The sequence below is a fragment of the Panicum virgatum genome, chromosome 7K, assembly GCF_016808335.1.
Source record: "Panicum virgatum strain AP13 chromosome 7K, P.virgatum_v5, whole genome shotgun sequence".
Classification (NCBI taxonomy): domain Eukaryota; kingdom Viridiplantae; phylum Streptophyta; class Magnoliopsida; order Poales; family Poaceae; genus Panicum; species Panicum virgatum.
The window spans coordinates 546499-561051 of NC_053142.1; the positions used below are offsets into that span (position 1 = coordinate 546499).

General features: G+C 43.8%; 1 protein-coding gene across 1 annotated transcript; it reads left to right on the forward strand.

The window, feature by feature from the left end:
* The first annotated feature begins 3980 nt into the window (after window positions 1-3980).
* On the forward strand, window positions 3981-5448 carry LOC120642952. Its single transcript, XM_039919511.1, has 2 exons — window positions 3981-5169; window positions 5402-5448. Exons 1-2 carry the CDS (start codon window positions 3981-3983, stop codon window positions 5446-5448), a joined length of 1236 nt encoding a protein of 411 aa, XP_039775445.1.
* The last annotated feature ends 9105 nt before the right edge of the window (window positions 5449-14553 follow it).

Below are 14553 nucleotides of genomic sequence, written 5' to 3' on the forward strand. Positions count from 1 at the left end.
TACTAATATCTTCCCATTTCCATTCAGAAATACTCAAAGGCTATAGAGTTTCTGCTGGCTTGAGATGACTAGCTTTAACTCTGCGACAGATGTCACATTCAGACACATATTTAGCGACCTCTCTTTTCATTCGAGTCCACCAAAATCGTTGTTTCAGGTCCTGATACATCTTGTTGCTACCAGGATGGATAGATAAGCGGGAAGTATGAGCTTCATCAAGAATTTGCTTTCGGAGCTCAAAATCCTTAGGTACCACTATTCGGTTCTTGAACCATAACACATTCTCACTATCTTGGTGGAAACAGTTTACTTTTGGATCTCCTTCTGATAATCTTCTTTGAATTTCCTTTACTCCTTTATCTTTCTTTTGTGCTTCGATGATCAGATCACGAAGAGTAGGAGTAAGTTCTAGATGAGCTAATGTGCCATGGGGTACAATGCTCAAGTTCAGCTTTTCCATCTCAAAACAGAGAGACTCACTTAGATGTATAGCAGAGAGGCAATGACAGTGGGCCTTGCGACTTAACGCATCAGCAACCACATTTGCTTTTCCTGGATGGTAGTGCACTTCGAGCTCATAATCTTTAATCAACTCGAGCCATCGTCTTTGATGCATGTTCAAATCAGCTTGGGTGAAAAGATATTTGAGGCTCTTGTGATCTGTATAAATGTTACACTTCGTGTCCAGAAGATAATGTCGCCAGATCTTCAAAGCATGGACTACAACTGCTAATTCCAGATCATGTGTGGGATAATTCTCTTCGTGACGCTTGAGTGATCGAGAAGCATAAGCAATCACCCGATTCTCTTGCATCAGAACACAACCAATTCCGGTGCCCGAAGCATCACAATAAACATCGAATGGCTTTGTAGTGTCTGGTTGGGCTAGGATTGGTGCTGAAGTAAGTAGAGTTCTTAACTTCCGGAAAGCTGCCTCACATTGGTCACTCCAATAGAATTTGGTACCTTTCTTGAGAAGTTCAGTCATAGGTTTAGCAATTCTAGAAAATTCCGGTATGAACCGACGATAATAACCTGCTAAACCTAAGAAACTTCGGATTTCAGCCTTCCAGTTCAGTACATCCTTTACTGGGATCAACAGAGATACCCTCAGTCGTGATAACATGACCTAGAAATGGAACTTCCTTTAGCCAAAATTCGCACTTACTGAGCTTAGCATATAGCTGATGTTCCCTGAGACGCTGGAGTACTATATGAAGATGCTGAGCATGTTCTTCCTCAGTCTTGGAATAGATTAGGATATCATCAATGAATACCACAACGAATTTATCCAGCTCTGGCATGAACACAGAATTCATGAGATACATGAAGTAGGCTGGAGCATTGGTTAATCCAAAGGACATGACCAAATACTCATAAAGACCATAACGAGTGGAGAATGTTGTTTTTGGTATATCTGATGGCCGGATTTTGATTTGATGATAACCAGATCGAAGATCTATTTTCGAGAAGAACTTGGCACCGGCTAATTGATCAAAGAGAATATCAATGCGAGGAAGAGGATATTTGTTTTTGATGGTGACCGCTGTAGCGAAAATGGCCTCTCATGCCATATTTCAATATAATGTTTTGGTGATTGATATAGACAACATAACACTTGGACTAATATAAGTGTTAAGATGACCATTCTCAGGCTTTTAGGTTCAAGTGATGGCAAAGAGAAGATAGGCGTAGCTAGGCCCGAAGGGCCCGAAGTCCCGAAGAGACTGTGAAGAAATTCAATACACCGGTTGAACCGATGTTAAGGAAAAGACACACGCCGGTGTAATTGTCCAGAAGCTGGAAACTGAAGATACACTCACCGGTTAAACCGACGTTGAAGAAAATGCATACGTCGGTGCATTGCCAAATGAAGATCAGGAAAAATACATACACCGGTTGATCCGATGTATCACCGGTCAAACACATCGGTGCAATTGTCCAGAAGGATGGTTTTCCATGGAAGGTGAAGAAGTTATCTCACCGGTTGAACCGACGTTTATATTACATTCACCGGTTGATTACGTCGGTCGATTGAGGTAGCCGTTGAAGTATAACGGCTAGTTGGAAAATGCACTCACCGGTTAAACCGGTGATGACAAAAATGGGAGCATCGGTTTAACCGGTGATAGCACTTTTTGTCAGCCTTTTTCCAACGACTAGTTTGGGGTGTGTGGGCTATATATATGCCACCCCACGGCTCATTTGAGAGTGCTGGAGACCAAGGAAGTATACAAGAGCCAAAGATCATCTCCAACCACCATAGAGCTTCATTGTACATCATATAGGCTTAAGCACACTTGTGAGAGTGCTTAGAGCTTGTAATAGGGATTAGTTCTTGCGAGAGCTCCCTTGAGAGAAGTCTTGCTGCGGCAAGCAACTTGTGATCCGTCGTGTGACCCTCCGTCTTGGTGTGGAGTGGCAACGACACTTTGTGCGGGGGAAGAGGAGGCCCCCTCCTTGGTGGAGAAGCTCCGTAGTGGATTTCGGCCGGGTGACCGAGAGAGACGGTGGCGGTGCACAAGACTTAGTGTCTTGTGGGCACTTGCCTTTGCTTGCCGGCATCGCCTTGGTGGCGTAGTGCAAGACGTGATCGGAAGAGCCTGGTGTCCCGTGGACGTAGGCGTTTGTGCCGAACCACGTTACATGACCGTGTCTACTCGGGAGTTTGCATCCCTCTTGCACTTATCTCTTTACTTATCGTATTACGCTTCCGCATTTACTCTATCTTGCATGCCTTTACTTTCCTAGTTAGTTTGATTAGGATTGGCTATAGGTTGCAAGCACTAGTACAAATGTGATTTTCTATGACGATTTGATAGTGACGTTTCTGCAATTTGTCATTGAACATTATTTTTAATGACGAAATTTATTACTTCGTCACAGATGACGAGTGACGCAGCCAACCCGCTTGAAAATAATGACGAAATGAAGACGAGCGTCATAGAATGCACAAACGATTCGTCATAGATGCACCGTGGTCCCGCCTGACAGAACCGGCGGGTCCCATCTTGTCCACGTGGCGACATGGGTCCCACTTGACAGAACCGGTGGGTCTCGTGTCCACGCGGGCCCTCTACTCCGGCACGGTCCCACGACCAGGTGGCTCTCCACGTCAACGTCGGCCCCTACGATCTGTCTGGGCCTTTGCGTATCTATTGGGCCGGCTGTCTTCGGATCTCCGGCAATCATCTTTTTTTCCTTCGCTGCCCAGCAACAACAGCGGGCCATGGAACGGTCCCAGGTTTAATCGGCAAAAAACCTGCACCTGCGTTTCCCAGGATTCGAACCGCATACCGGACAGAAGCCAAGAGAAAGCGTTACCACTGCGCCATAGAACGTTCTTGTGAAAGGAGACTTATATTTTTTATTTGTTTAATTAGCGAATGGTTTCCATATGTTCTCCACGGCGCCATCGAACCCTACAGACACAAATCGAATCTTGCGGCGCCGGCATGTCAAGTCGGGCGCACAGCGGCGGCGTCCACGGCACACGGCGGCGGATCCGCGGCGTTTTCCCCGGCGCACGGGCGTTGTCCCTAGCGAACAGCGGTGGGACCACGGTAGTGCCGCCGGCGCACGGCGGAGGGAGCACAACGGCGGCAGTGCGGCAGTGTCCCCGCGGCGGCTTCCCCGTTTGACGGCGGCGGCAAGGTGACTTCTTTGACCAAATATCTCCAGCTTTTTCCTTTTCTCGTTGTGCTGGTAGTGTATGCTGTTACTGTGCTGTTTCAAGATTCTAGGGTTCGGTAGATTGGACTAGTGTCACTTCTGGTAATGATGTGCATTCATCCAGTAAGGATTTAGGGGCCCAAATGATATGACCAGTTACTACTTTTTTAGTATGTTAATTAGTAAATCATTTTCTGTTAAGTTGTATTTGAGGTTCCGTTATAGTATTTTGCCTCTGATTTTGCACATGTATGCTAAAACAGATGGATCGAAGTTGGATTCATGGGAGACGTTTCACACCTGCCTACATGGACGGAGTGGAACAGTTCATGGAATTTGTTAGAGGGCAGTTCCCTACAGACAGCGAGATACATTGTCCCTGCCGCAGATGTCTTAATCAAACTTTACGGCCTCAGCATGAAGTGAATGACCATATACACATCTTTGGAATGTCACTTTTGTACACTCGTTGGGTTCATCATGGAGAGTCTCCAGATGGCCAGGTTGCTGAGTTCAGAGAGGAGGAGGTGCAGCCTGATGAATATGATGATGGTGGAGGGATACATTTGGGTGAGGATGACCAAGATCATGACCAAGCTGATGACCAAGATGATGATCACAGAGTCACAAAGATGATATCAGATTTGTACATAGCAGTAGAGGAAGATGGAGGGACTCCAAGTTTTGCCAAAGTTCTTGCCGATGGCAAGCGGTCACTTTGCCCGGGATCAGCGCATTCTAGATTCTCCTTTCTAGTGAGACTTCTCTATATGAAGTCTCGCTATCGACTTGGCAATAACTTTTTTACTGCATTGTTGAAGTTATTGTCCGATGCATTCCCTCAGTGTCAGTTTCCAAAGTCGAATGATGAGGCGAAGAAATATCTTCGTGAATTGGGCATTGCATATGAATCAATCCATGTGTGCAAGAACAATTGTGTTTTGTTTCGTAAGTCTGAGGTGTTTGACACGGATTATGTCAACCTAGAAGCATGCCCAGTTTGTGATGAATCTAGATGGGAAGGTGGTGAGAGTGGCAGGCGGGTTCCTCATAAGGTCTTGAGGCACTTTCCACTTATACCAAGGCTGAAGAGGATGTTTGCCATGAAACGAACTGCTGAGGAGGCCCAGTGGCACAAGGTGGGTAGGAAGCCAGTTGCCAATGAAATGAGCCATCCAGCTGATGGGGAGTCATGGAAGGACTTTGATAGGAAGTATCAATCTTTTGCAGTGGATGCAAGGAAGTTGAGGCTTTCCCTAGCTACAGATGGTTTCAACCCTTTTGGCAACATGAGCACTCAATATAGCATGTGGCCAGTGCTTGTGACACCTCTGAACCTACCACCATGGGAATGTGTCAATTCAGCCAACTGTTTTATGTCTTTGCTCATCCCGGGTCCATCATCTCCTGGAAAAGATTTTGACTTGTTTCTCGAGCCTCTAATTGAAGAATTGCTTGCTCTTTGGAAAGGAGTGTCCACTTATGATGTTGTTAGCGGTAAAAAGTTTGATCTTCGTGCCGCTGTGTTGTGGTGCATACATGATTATCCAGCCTTGAGCACCTTGTCGGGGCGAACCACAAAAGGTTATTATGCATGTATCCACTGTGACAAAAATCCTTTGTCATGGGCACTGAGGGGTAAGATTGATTACATTGGCCATCGTCGTTTTCTTCCAAAGGATCATGAGTGGCGGAAAAGCTTGGCTTTTGATGGCTGCCGTGAAACCAGGGATGCGTCGGGCAAATTCAGTAGTAAAGAGGTTCAAGCGGAACTAGAGAAGGTGAAAGATGTGAGGCCAGGAAAGCATCCCGCACCCGCACCCAGGAAAAGGAAGCATGGGGAGAAAAGCAGCCCCAAAATTTGGAGTCGCAAAGTTGGGTTGTGGAGCTACCATATTGGAAGGACTTGTTGCTGCCACACAATCTCGATGTTATGCACATAGAGAAGAACATTTGTGATGCCCTCCTAGGCATATTACTCAAAATTGAGGGCAAGAACAAGGACACCGAAAATGCAAGGTTGGATTTGTATGATATGGGCATTAGACACGAATTTCACTTGTGAGAGGATGGAGATGGGTGTAGGATGCCAGAGGCTTTCTATGTATTGAACAAGGAAAATAGAACTAGATTCTGCAAGTTCCTCAAAGGTGTGAAGTTTCCACATGGTTATGCCGCCAACCTAGGCAGATTCATAAGTGCAGATGGTACCAAGTTGCAGGGGCAGCTGAAAACTCATTGTTGCCATGTACTACTGCAAAAGATCATGCCTGCTGGATTAAGAGGATTGGTGAGGCAAGATGTGTATGAAGCAATTGCGGAGCTTGGGGACTTTTTCAGAGAATTGTGTAGTAGAAATCTGAAGATAGATGTTGTGAAAGGACTAAAGGAGAAAATCTCAGTTATCCTTTTCAAGCTTGAGAAAATTTTCCCTCGGAACTTTTTTGATGTCATGGTGCACCTAGCTGTGCATCTACCTGATGAGGCATTGCTTAGAGGCCCTGTTCAGTATGGATGGATGTACCCAATAGAGAGGAGATTGGGTACTTTGAAGAATTTTGTGAGTAACAGGGCGAGGCCTGAAGGATCAATTGTGGAGGCCTATGGCGCAAGTGACACCTTGACATTTTGTTCGAGGTATATGGCGGATGTCGACACCAAATTCAACAGTAATGATGCCATCAATGTAGATGAACCATTAGATAGTGACCCTGAAATTTTTAAGAATGGTGTCAAACTCGTAGGAGCCGACAGGAGGACATACATCGATGATAAGATGTATTTCAGACTAGTTTGGTATGTTCTAAACAATTGTACAGAAGCTGAGCCATATGTGGAGTAAGTATCGTTTTTATTTATTTGCAAAATTGTCTTATCCTGAATTGCAAGTGAAGCTTTGCTGATGGTTATGCTTTTTCGGACAGCAGCTACAGGGCAGAGTTATTGCAAGAAGGGCCACATGATGTTGAAAAAAGGCTTGAAAATGGTTTTCCTAACTGGTTTAGGAGCCATGTAAGTGTCCTGCAGTACTAGTATTCTTTGTTTCAACATCTCACTGCTAGTATTCTTTGTTTGAGCATCAATTTCCGCATCTCACTCCTTGTACTCTTTGTTTGAACCCAGATCGCCAAGAAGCGTACAGATCGTCCAGAAGAGGTTACTGATGGATTGTATGCTTTGTCTTGTTTTCCTGATCTTCGAGTGGGGTTTTGGTCTGCTTGCATTGTCAATGGAGTCAGGTATAACACAGTGCACCGTGAGAAATACTTGCAGACTCAGAACAGTGGTGTAATGACTCCAGGTACTCATGGTGATGCTAAAATTGATTTTTATGGTGTCCTTAATGAGATTATTGAGCTGCAGTATAACGCCACTGCACCAGCCACTCGGTCTGTGGTTCTCTTTGGATGTGTTTGGTACAATCAAGTAGTAGGTAAGACAACAGGCATCAGAGATGATGGACATTTCAAATCCATTAACATTCAGTCATTGTGGTACAAGTCTGACCCTTACATTTTGGCAACTCAATCCAAAAATGTATTCTACATGGAAGACACAGCTTTGGGAAAGAATTGGCGAGTAGTGCAGAAATTTGAGCATAGGGACGTGTATAATGTGGCTGAAAAAAGTGACCTCGTTTACCAAGAAGACTGCTGTTCTCATACAATGCAGCAAGGTGAGGGTGATGGCGAAGTGCAGCAAGGTGATGGTGATGAGGTTGAGGTCAATAATCAGGATGGCAAATATACTAGAATTGATGGTCGTTTACATGAACTTATAAGAAACAAGAAGCGAGCCAACATTTATGTAGATGCAGAGGAGGAGGAAGATGACACTGTGATGGAATATTTTAGTGATAATGGCAATGAAAACGCTGAAGATGAAGATGAGGAGGTAGATGGAGATGATCCCTGAAATTGCTAGAACTAACAAAAGGTGAGGAACACTTCACAGCTGTGTTGTGCCTAGCTGCTTAGTATGTAAATGTTTGCACTGAACATGCTATTTCTATGTAAATGATGTGATCTGATTTTTTTCCCATACATTTCAAGCACTTGCCATAACTTTAGGTATAATTACTGATTCACAATCCTATCGTTGTTTTGGAATATGTGCAGTTTGCTAGTTATAAGCATATTTACTTACATCTGCACTTTTGATTTAGTTACATCAGATTTTGACCATGATTTAGTTAGCAGTGGCTTTTCCATTCTTGATGCATTGATCTACTTTTGCCACCAGTTCCAGAGGTTCTTGTTTCAGTCTCAAGCTGAAACAAAGAGCATGGAGGAACCAACTCCCAAGCTGCTGATGATTATGCTGTTGGGAGTGCACTTGCAGAGGAATCAACTGCTGCTGGTGATTACGCTGTTGGTTGTGCACCGGAAGAGGAACCAACTGCTGCAGCTGATTGTAATGAGGTAACATCAGCTGCTGGCTCATACTATTTGCCAGAAGATTCATCAAATATTATAGTAAAAATTGTAGAATCTGCCAAGGCTCATTTGGTGCCAGTAAAAGATCAAATTTGACGGCGGTGTAACTTAGTCTTCAATGATAGAATAGTATTGCACGTCAAAATATGCTTTACTTCTAGTAGGTTTGGCCAATTGTATCAGTTGGGTTTACTGAAAGAAATGCTTGAATAACTTAGTATCTGAATAAATACAAAAAACTGTAGACTTGGATAGGGCATCGTCCTAGATGTTCATTAACACAAGTTTAAGGATCCGAGATTTTTGGAATTTCAAACTCAAGTATGCATCTTGTTTTTTTAAAAATCAGATATTTAATCCTTACATATTAAGAGTACAACTGAGAACCATCAATATATAAAGGTTTTAACTATTTGACTCATGTTTAGGTTGAGAAGCCTGAAGTGTGCTCTGCTAAGCCTGTGACCGCTACTGAGATAGAGGGGCAACAACCATATGGTGTGCGTGCTGAAAATGTTGTGTACACAATCTCAGCAGCTGAAAGGAAGCTTGATCGCAGCAAAACAAGGGTAGTCACCCCTGAAGATGTTGTTGTTGGCCGATCAACAGAAAAACAAAAAGTTATTGATTTAGTTGGTCACCCAAACGACAGCCACAGCTTCAAGGTGATATCTGTTTGGGGGATGGGTGGTATTGGGAAAACTACGCTTGTCAGAAGCGTCTACTGAAGCCAACAACTTGGTGGTTGGAAGCGTGCTTGGGCCACTGCCCTGCGCCCGTTCAACCGGGAGGCACTTCTTCGAAATCTGGCCTTGCAGCTTCAAATAAATAGTCAAGAAGATGCAGCTGGTGCTGGAGACACACAAAATATTGAACAGAGGAAGAAGAATATTGGAGGAATGAAATATGACGAGGTGGCTAGTGAATTATCTAGATATGCATCTGGGGTTCAATACTGGAAGGTGGAAGAGTCACCAGACCTAGAGGAGGGAGAGCTGAGTGATAGCTGCTAATGTGCCTCGGTTTGTCTTAGGTGTGAGCTAGTTTGGTAGAGTGAGTTCTGACGCTGTCATTGTCGCGTTGCATTTTTTTTAAACTGTGGCCTTCATGTCCTGATTTTTCTTTGGACAGTTTCGTGTCCTGGTTGCTTGAGCTGGCGAGTGGTAACTGTGTCTGAGAAAACATTTTACCATGGACATTATTGCTGTGAACCCGAGACAGCAAAAATGAGAAAATCAGTTCTTTTGGACAGTTTTATCTTTACTGAGAATCCCTGATGGCTGGTTCCATGTGATTAGTAGTATAATAATGCATTTTTGGTTCCCTGCTAACTGCTAGTCAAATGAGGAAGAATAGGAACCACCATCAGCCTGTAACAAAAACATTTTACTGCAACAACCTTTATTTGGTAATAATTAACCATGCCCCAAACTTGCATGCCACAAAACAACCTCCCGCTCTAATTTCATTTTTTTTCTCTCCCGCTCTAATTTCATTACTGGGGCCACCTGCCAGTCGCACGACGCCCACTATGAGAATCTAACGGTCACTGATTGGCACTGTCTTCTTAAGAAAAAAAACTGATTATACCAATTTTGGGGGACTAAGTAATTTCAAACGAAAAAGTGATGAATAACAAGATTGTATAACTCATCGAGACCGACAAACTTTATTTAGGTCATTTGTTCATTTGAATTAGTTTCGACGGGTTAACTTTTGAATTTTTGAATGTTACATATTCAAACAAAATTTTGGGGGACTAAGTAATTTCAAATGAAAAAGTCATGAATAACAAGATTGTATAACTCATTGAGACCGACAAACTTTATTTAGGTCATTTATTCATCCGACGAAGTAATACTAAAGTTGTTCACAAATCCTACACATCACCCTCATAGTGTAAGGAGCTATTTTAGGGGTTTGTCATATTTGTACTGCATATTGTAACCACTTTCTCAAATGAAAAAAATGATCTAAATAAAGTTTGTAGAGCTTGTTGAGTTACAAAACTTTGGTATTCATTCCTTTTTTATTTGACATCATTTAGTGTTAAAAAAACTTGAATCTACTTGTCATTTTTTGAAATTCAAATTTCAATTTGTTCAAACAAAGTCGGATGGAGAATTAACCAAAATCAAATTTGTACATCATGACTAGTTATGCAAGTTTGGTTTTATTGACTTTTCCATTTAAATTCATTTACTCACTCAAATTGTTGTTACAAATTGTCAAATTTTGAATTTCAAAATTTGAATCATTAAAAAAGACTCAGACGGTGAAATGCCAAAAATGAAAGTTGTACATTTTGATGAGTTATACAATTGTCTAGTTGATGACTTTTTAATTTGAAATCGTTTAGTATTTGAAAATGCTGTTTGAAGCTATCTAGTTCTAATTTCAAAACTGGGGCCACCTGCCAGTGAGCCATCTCCCTCTCGGCGGCAAGCCAAATATCCTCCCACCCTCTCCCGCTCTAATTTATTTTATCTCTCCCGCTCTAATTTCATTACTGGGGCCACCTGCCAGTCGCACAACGCCGACTCCAGATAAATCTCCCTCTTGAAACCTCTCTCCCTCATTTCGTCCCTCCCTCTCTCCCTCTCCCCCTCTAAACCCTAGCCGCCGCCACGGCTGTCTCTTCATCGACGCCCACCGCGCCGGCCGGATCCACACTCGACGATGCCCGACGCGCCGGCCGGGTCCGCACCTCGCCGACGCGCGATGCCCCGGCCGGTCCGCACCTCGACGACGACGACACACGACACCCACCGGAAGCGGCTCTGCTTCCTCGCCGTCGCCGACTTGGTCTGCTACCTCACCTCGCCACCGGAAGCGGCTCTGCTTCCTCGCCTTCGCTGACCTGGTCTGCTACCTCACCTCGCCACCGGAACCTTGCGGATCTACTACGCCGCCGCCGCCGCCGACCGGATCCCGTTAGCTCTTCGACAAAGTATGGTAAAGACTAGACGCGGTGCAGTAGCAGGTAAGCCAAATACCTACACCCTCGAAGATGGTTCCAGTTCTTAGGGTTTGGAGCTCGAGTTGGATTAGGGTTCGGAGATCGAGCTGGACGAGAATTAGTTGGATTAGGATTTGGATCTTGCGCGGGATTAGGATTTGGACCAATTCGTGAATGATGTTTCTGGGATTAGGGTTCGGATTTGTGAATGATGTTTCTGTATCTGTACCTCCGAAATTATACTACTACTGCCATGATGAAATGAATCAAATTAATCTAGATATGATTAGCAGGTGATGGGTTAACTTCTGCATTACAAGATCTATGTTTATATATGATTATCTACTGCTGTGTTTCTATGAATGCAACATCCTCACCTGTCGTCATGTTAAGTTCTCAGAATGCAAGTGGTCTGTAGGTTTGTTTTGTGTTTTGGTTATACACTTGTACCATAGCTTTTGTAGGAGATACTGATTGGTTTTTGTTTGGTTACAAGTACAAACTGAAGGCGGTAAAGGCTAACTCTATCTGCTAGAAAATTATGCATATGCTTGTATGATTTGCAAAAACTGATGTTACTGCCACTATGTACAGCTTGTCCTCAGAATTTTGCTTGCCATGCTATGTTTACATAACTATCCATTTGCAACATAACAATAACTCAAATCTTCTGTCCCACATATACAAAAGGGATATTGCTTGACAAGATGACACGATCGATGAAGAGCAAGTTGCCTATAACTGTTGCAGATGGATTCAAAAGACCCCATGACCCGGTTCAAGCGGCGAAATTTGCTTCTGAAGCTGGTGTCGTTGTTAGAGATCATGTTCCTGTCTTCACCCATTGGAAACATTACAAGGAAAAGGAGAGTAAACCCATTTTTGATAACTTCATAGGAAAGCTAGGAGTAAGTTTCTTTATACTCAGTACATGTTGCATTTGACTATAACAGTGTTCATCTTTTGCTGCTAATGATAAATCTCTCTCAAAATGTTTCAGTTAAGGCTGCGTGTGGACACCAGAGAAAAGGCAGTTGAGGAGGCTTGCACCAGTGTGTTCCAATCTGCTATAAGACAAAAGCGCTACAGGCTGAAGAAAAAATACTTCACTGGGATTCCAATTGATCAGATCAGAAGAACATCACCTGTCTCCTACATGACTGATGAAATGTGGAACAAACTGGTTGAAAAGTGGATGAATCCCAAAAACTTGGTATGTTATCTTAGTGCAATTCTTTAGTTCTCGTGTACATGTTCTTGCAGCTATGTTGGATGAATTATAAATTTATTCTTTCATATGTGACATGTTGCAGCAAACAGCAGAGAAGAACACGCAAAACCGTGGCGAAGTCAAGTTCCACCAGACAACGGGTTCTCGCTCCTATGTTACACAGCTGCATGAATATGTATGAGGAGGGTCACTTTTTTTTACTGCTGCTGCTATGTTAGATGTTGCTGCTGCTATTATGTTATTACTGCTTCATTTCCATTCATGTGTCACACATGTTGCTGCTGGTACTATGTTACATGTTGCTGTTGCTGCTATGTTACTGCTGATACTATTTCGTTCTTGTGTCGCTGCTGCTGGTGCTATGTTACTTCTTAACTCCACTGCCTCTGTGCTACTCATTTTAACTACTCTGTGCATTCCATGCCGAACAGACACAAAAGAAAATGGCTGCGGCACGTGCAAATCAAGAAGATGCTATTGGAGAACTTGAAGACCCTGCTGATGGGGACCAAGAAGATGCCGCTGATCAAGAACTTGATGTAGTGGAGGTCTTCAAAGAATGCCATACCAGCCGCAAGAAAGGACTGAGTGAAACTGCAAAAGAAGCAGTAGTAAGTATAATATGACTATATACTCATAAGGCTACTTGGCTTATCGGTCCGGGCTTGTATTGCATTTAGCCAACTTGGTATGGTTGTTTTCTTTGTGTTCATCTAAGTTTGGCCAGATGCAGTAATGTTTATCTAAATTCCTTGTTATTAATGAAACCATAAGTTGTCTGTCTATTTGTGGAATCAGTGGTCACTTTGAGGTGCATGACTCTGCATGCACATATGCATATGCTGTTAGTAGGCATGAATTCTTCATCTTCAACTGTTAACACATAAATTTGTAGCAGGCCAGTGTAGTTGAGGCTCTGCCATGCTTGCAGATTGCATTTTCTGACTGTTTGCAAGAACACAGGGGAGAAATATCTCATAGTGCTGCATTTGGTAAACCTGTGAGTCTTTTTAGGCTAGCACAGTCGTTTGCTAGGTAAATGGACTATTTTATGGTTGTAGCATAATCTGATTTGTTGTTACTATTTCCTTCAGTTCTGTATGCCATTGCTCCTGCTACTACGTTACTTATGATTTGTTGGCATTGGTGCATTTTAACTATTCGTTCCTGCATTGAATAGCAGCCAGCTAATTGACATTTGGTTTTGGATTATGTCAGGCTGACATGGAAGCCCTTAAGGCCATGCCTCCTGCCGAAGGCAATGCAGTAGTCTCAAGTGCAGAGGTCATCTCCAAGGTGCTCCCCAAGAATAGCAGCAACATCTTCCTGAAGAACATTGGTGTGCAGCCCATAAGCCCGACAAAAGCACCCACAGCCAAAGAAAGGGTGCTCGAGGCACAGCTATCAGCTGAAAGACAAGGTTCTGCACTTCTCCAAGAGGAAGTGATTGTGCTGAAGCAAAAATCTCAGAGCACGGATGAAGCGCTTGAGAAGACCCGAAGAGAGTTGGAAGAATACAAGCGGCAAGTGGAAGAGAACAAGAAGGCGACAAAGGAAACTAATGCGCTGATGCGCCGGTTTTTTATGATCAACAGTGGTGCCAACAGTGGTCCTTCAGTTTGATGAGCTGCAGCCTGGTGGGTTGGATTTTGTCTAGTGAACTTCTCTGGTGATGGGTGTATGGTGAACTTGTGTCTGGTGGGTGCTGGGTCACGTTCGGTGGGTTCTGGGTGAAGCACTTGGTGCTGGTTAAACACTTTGATGCCTGTGTGAACTTTGTGATGAATAGTGTTTGAACTCTGTGATGAATAGTGTCTGTGTGATGAACCAGACATGATCATCTGTTATTCTGTGCTATATTTTAGTGTCTGTTATTCTGTACATCTTTATGAATTGCCTCTGTGTGGTGCGTGTGGTGCGATCAGAAGTACACACGTGTCGCAACAGGAAGTGTCCACATGGAGCAACCAAAAGTAGACAAGTGGCTAGACCAGAATAGAACACGTGGCTCGACCTGAAGTAGACACATGGTGCCACCGGAACCCGACATGTGGCGTGACCAAAAGACGACACGTGGCGCCGCTGGAAGCAGACACATGGCATCCTGGGAAGGCGACACGTGGCTCTGCCAGTGTGGCAGCTCGTGACGTCAGCTACCAGCGTGGCACGGCGCCACGTCAGCTGCCCGCATGGCACGACGCTATGTCAGCTGCCAGCGTGGCACGTGCCACATGGCTGCGTCTTCCATGATGAAA

Coding starts and splice junctions, on each gene's coding strand:
- LOC120642952 (XM_039919511.1), top strand. CDS start 3,981: ATGGACGGAGTGGAACAGTTCATGGAATTTGTTAGAGGGCAGTTCCCT. Junction 5,170..5,401: donor CACTTATGATGTTGTTAGCG/GTAAAAAGTTTG, acceptor CCGTGAAACCAG/GGATGCGTCGGGCAAATTCA.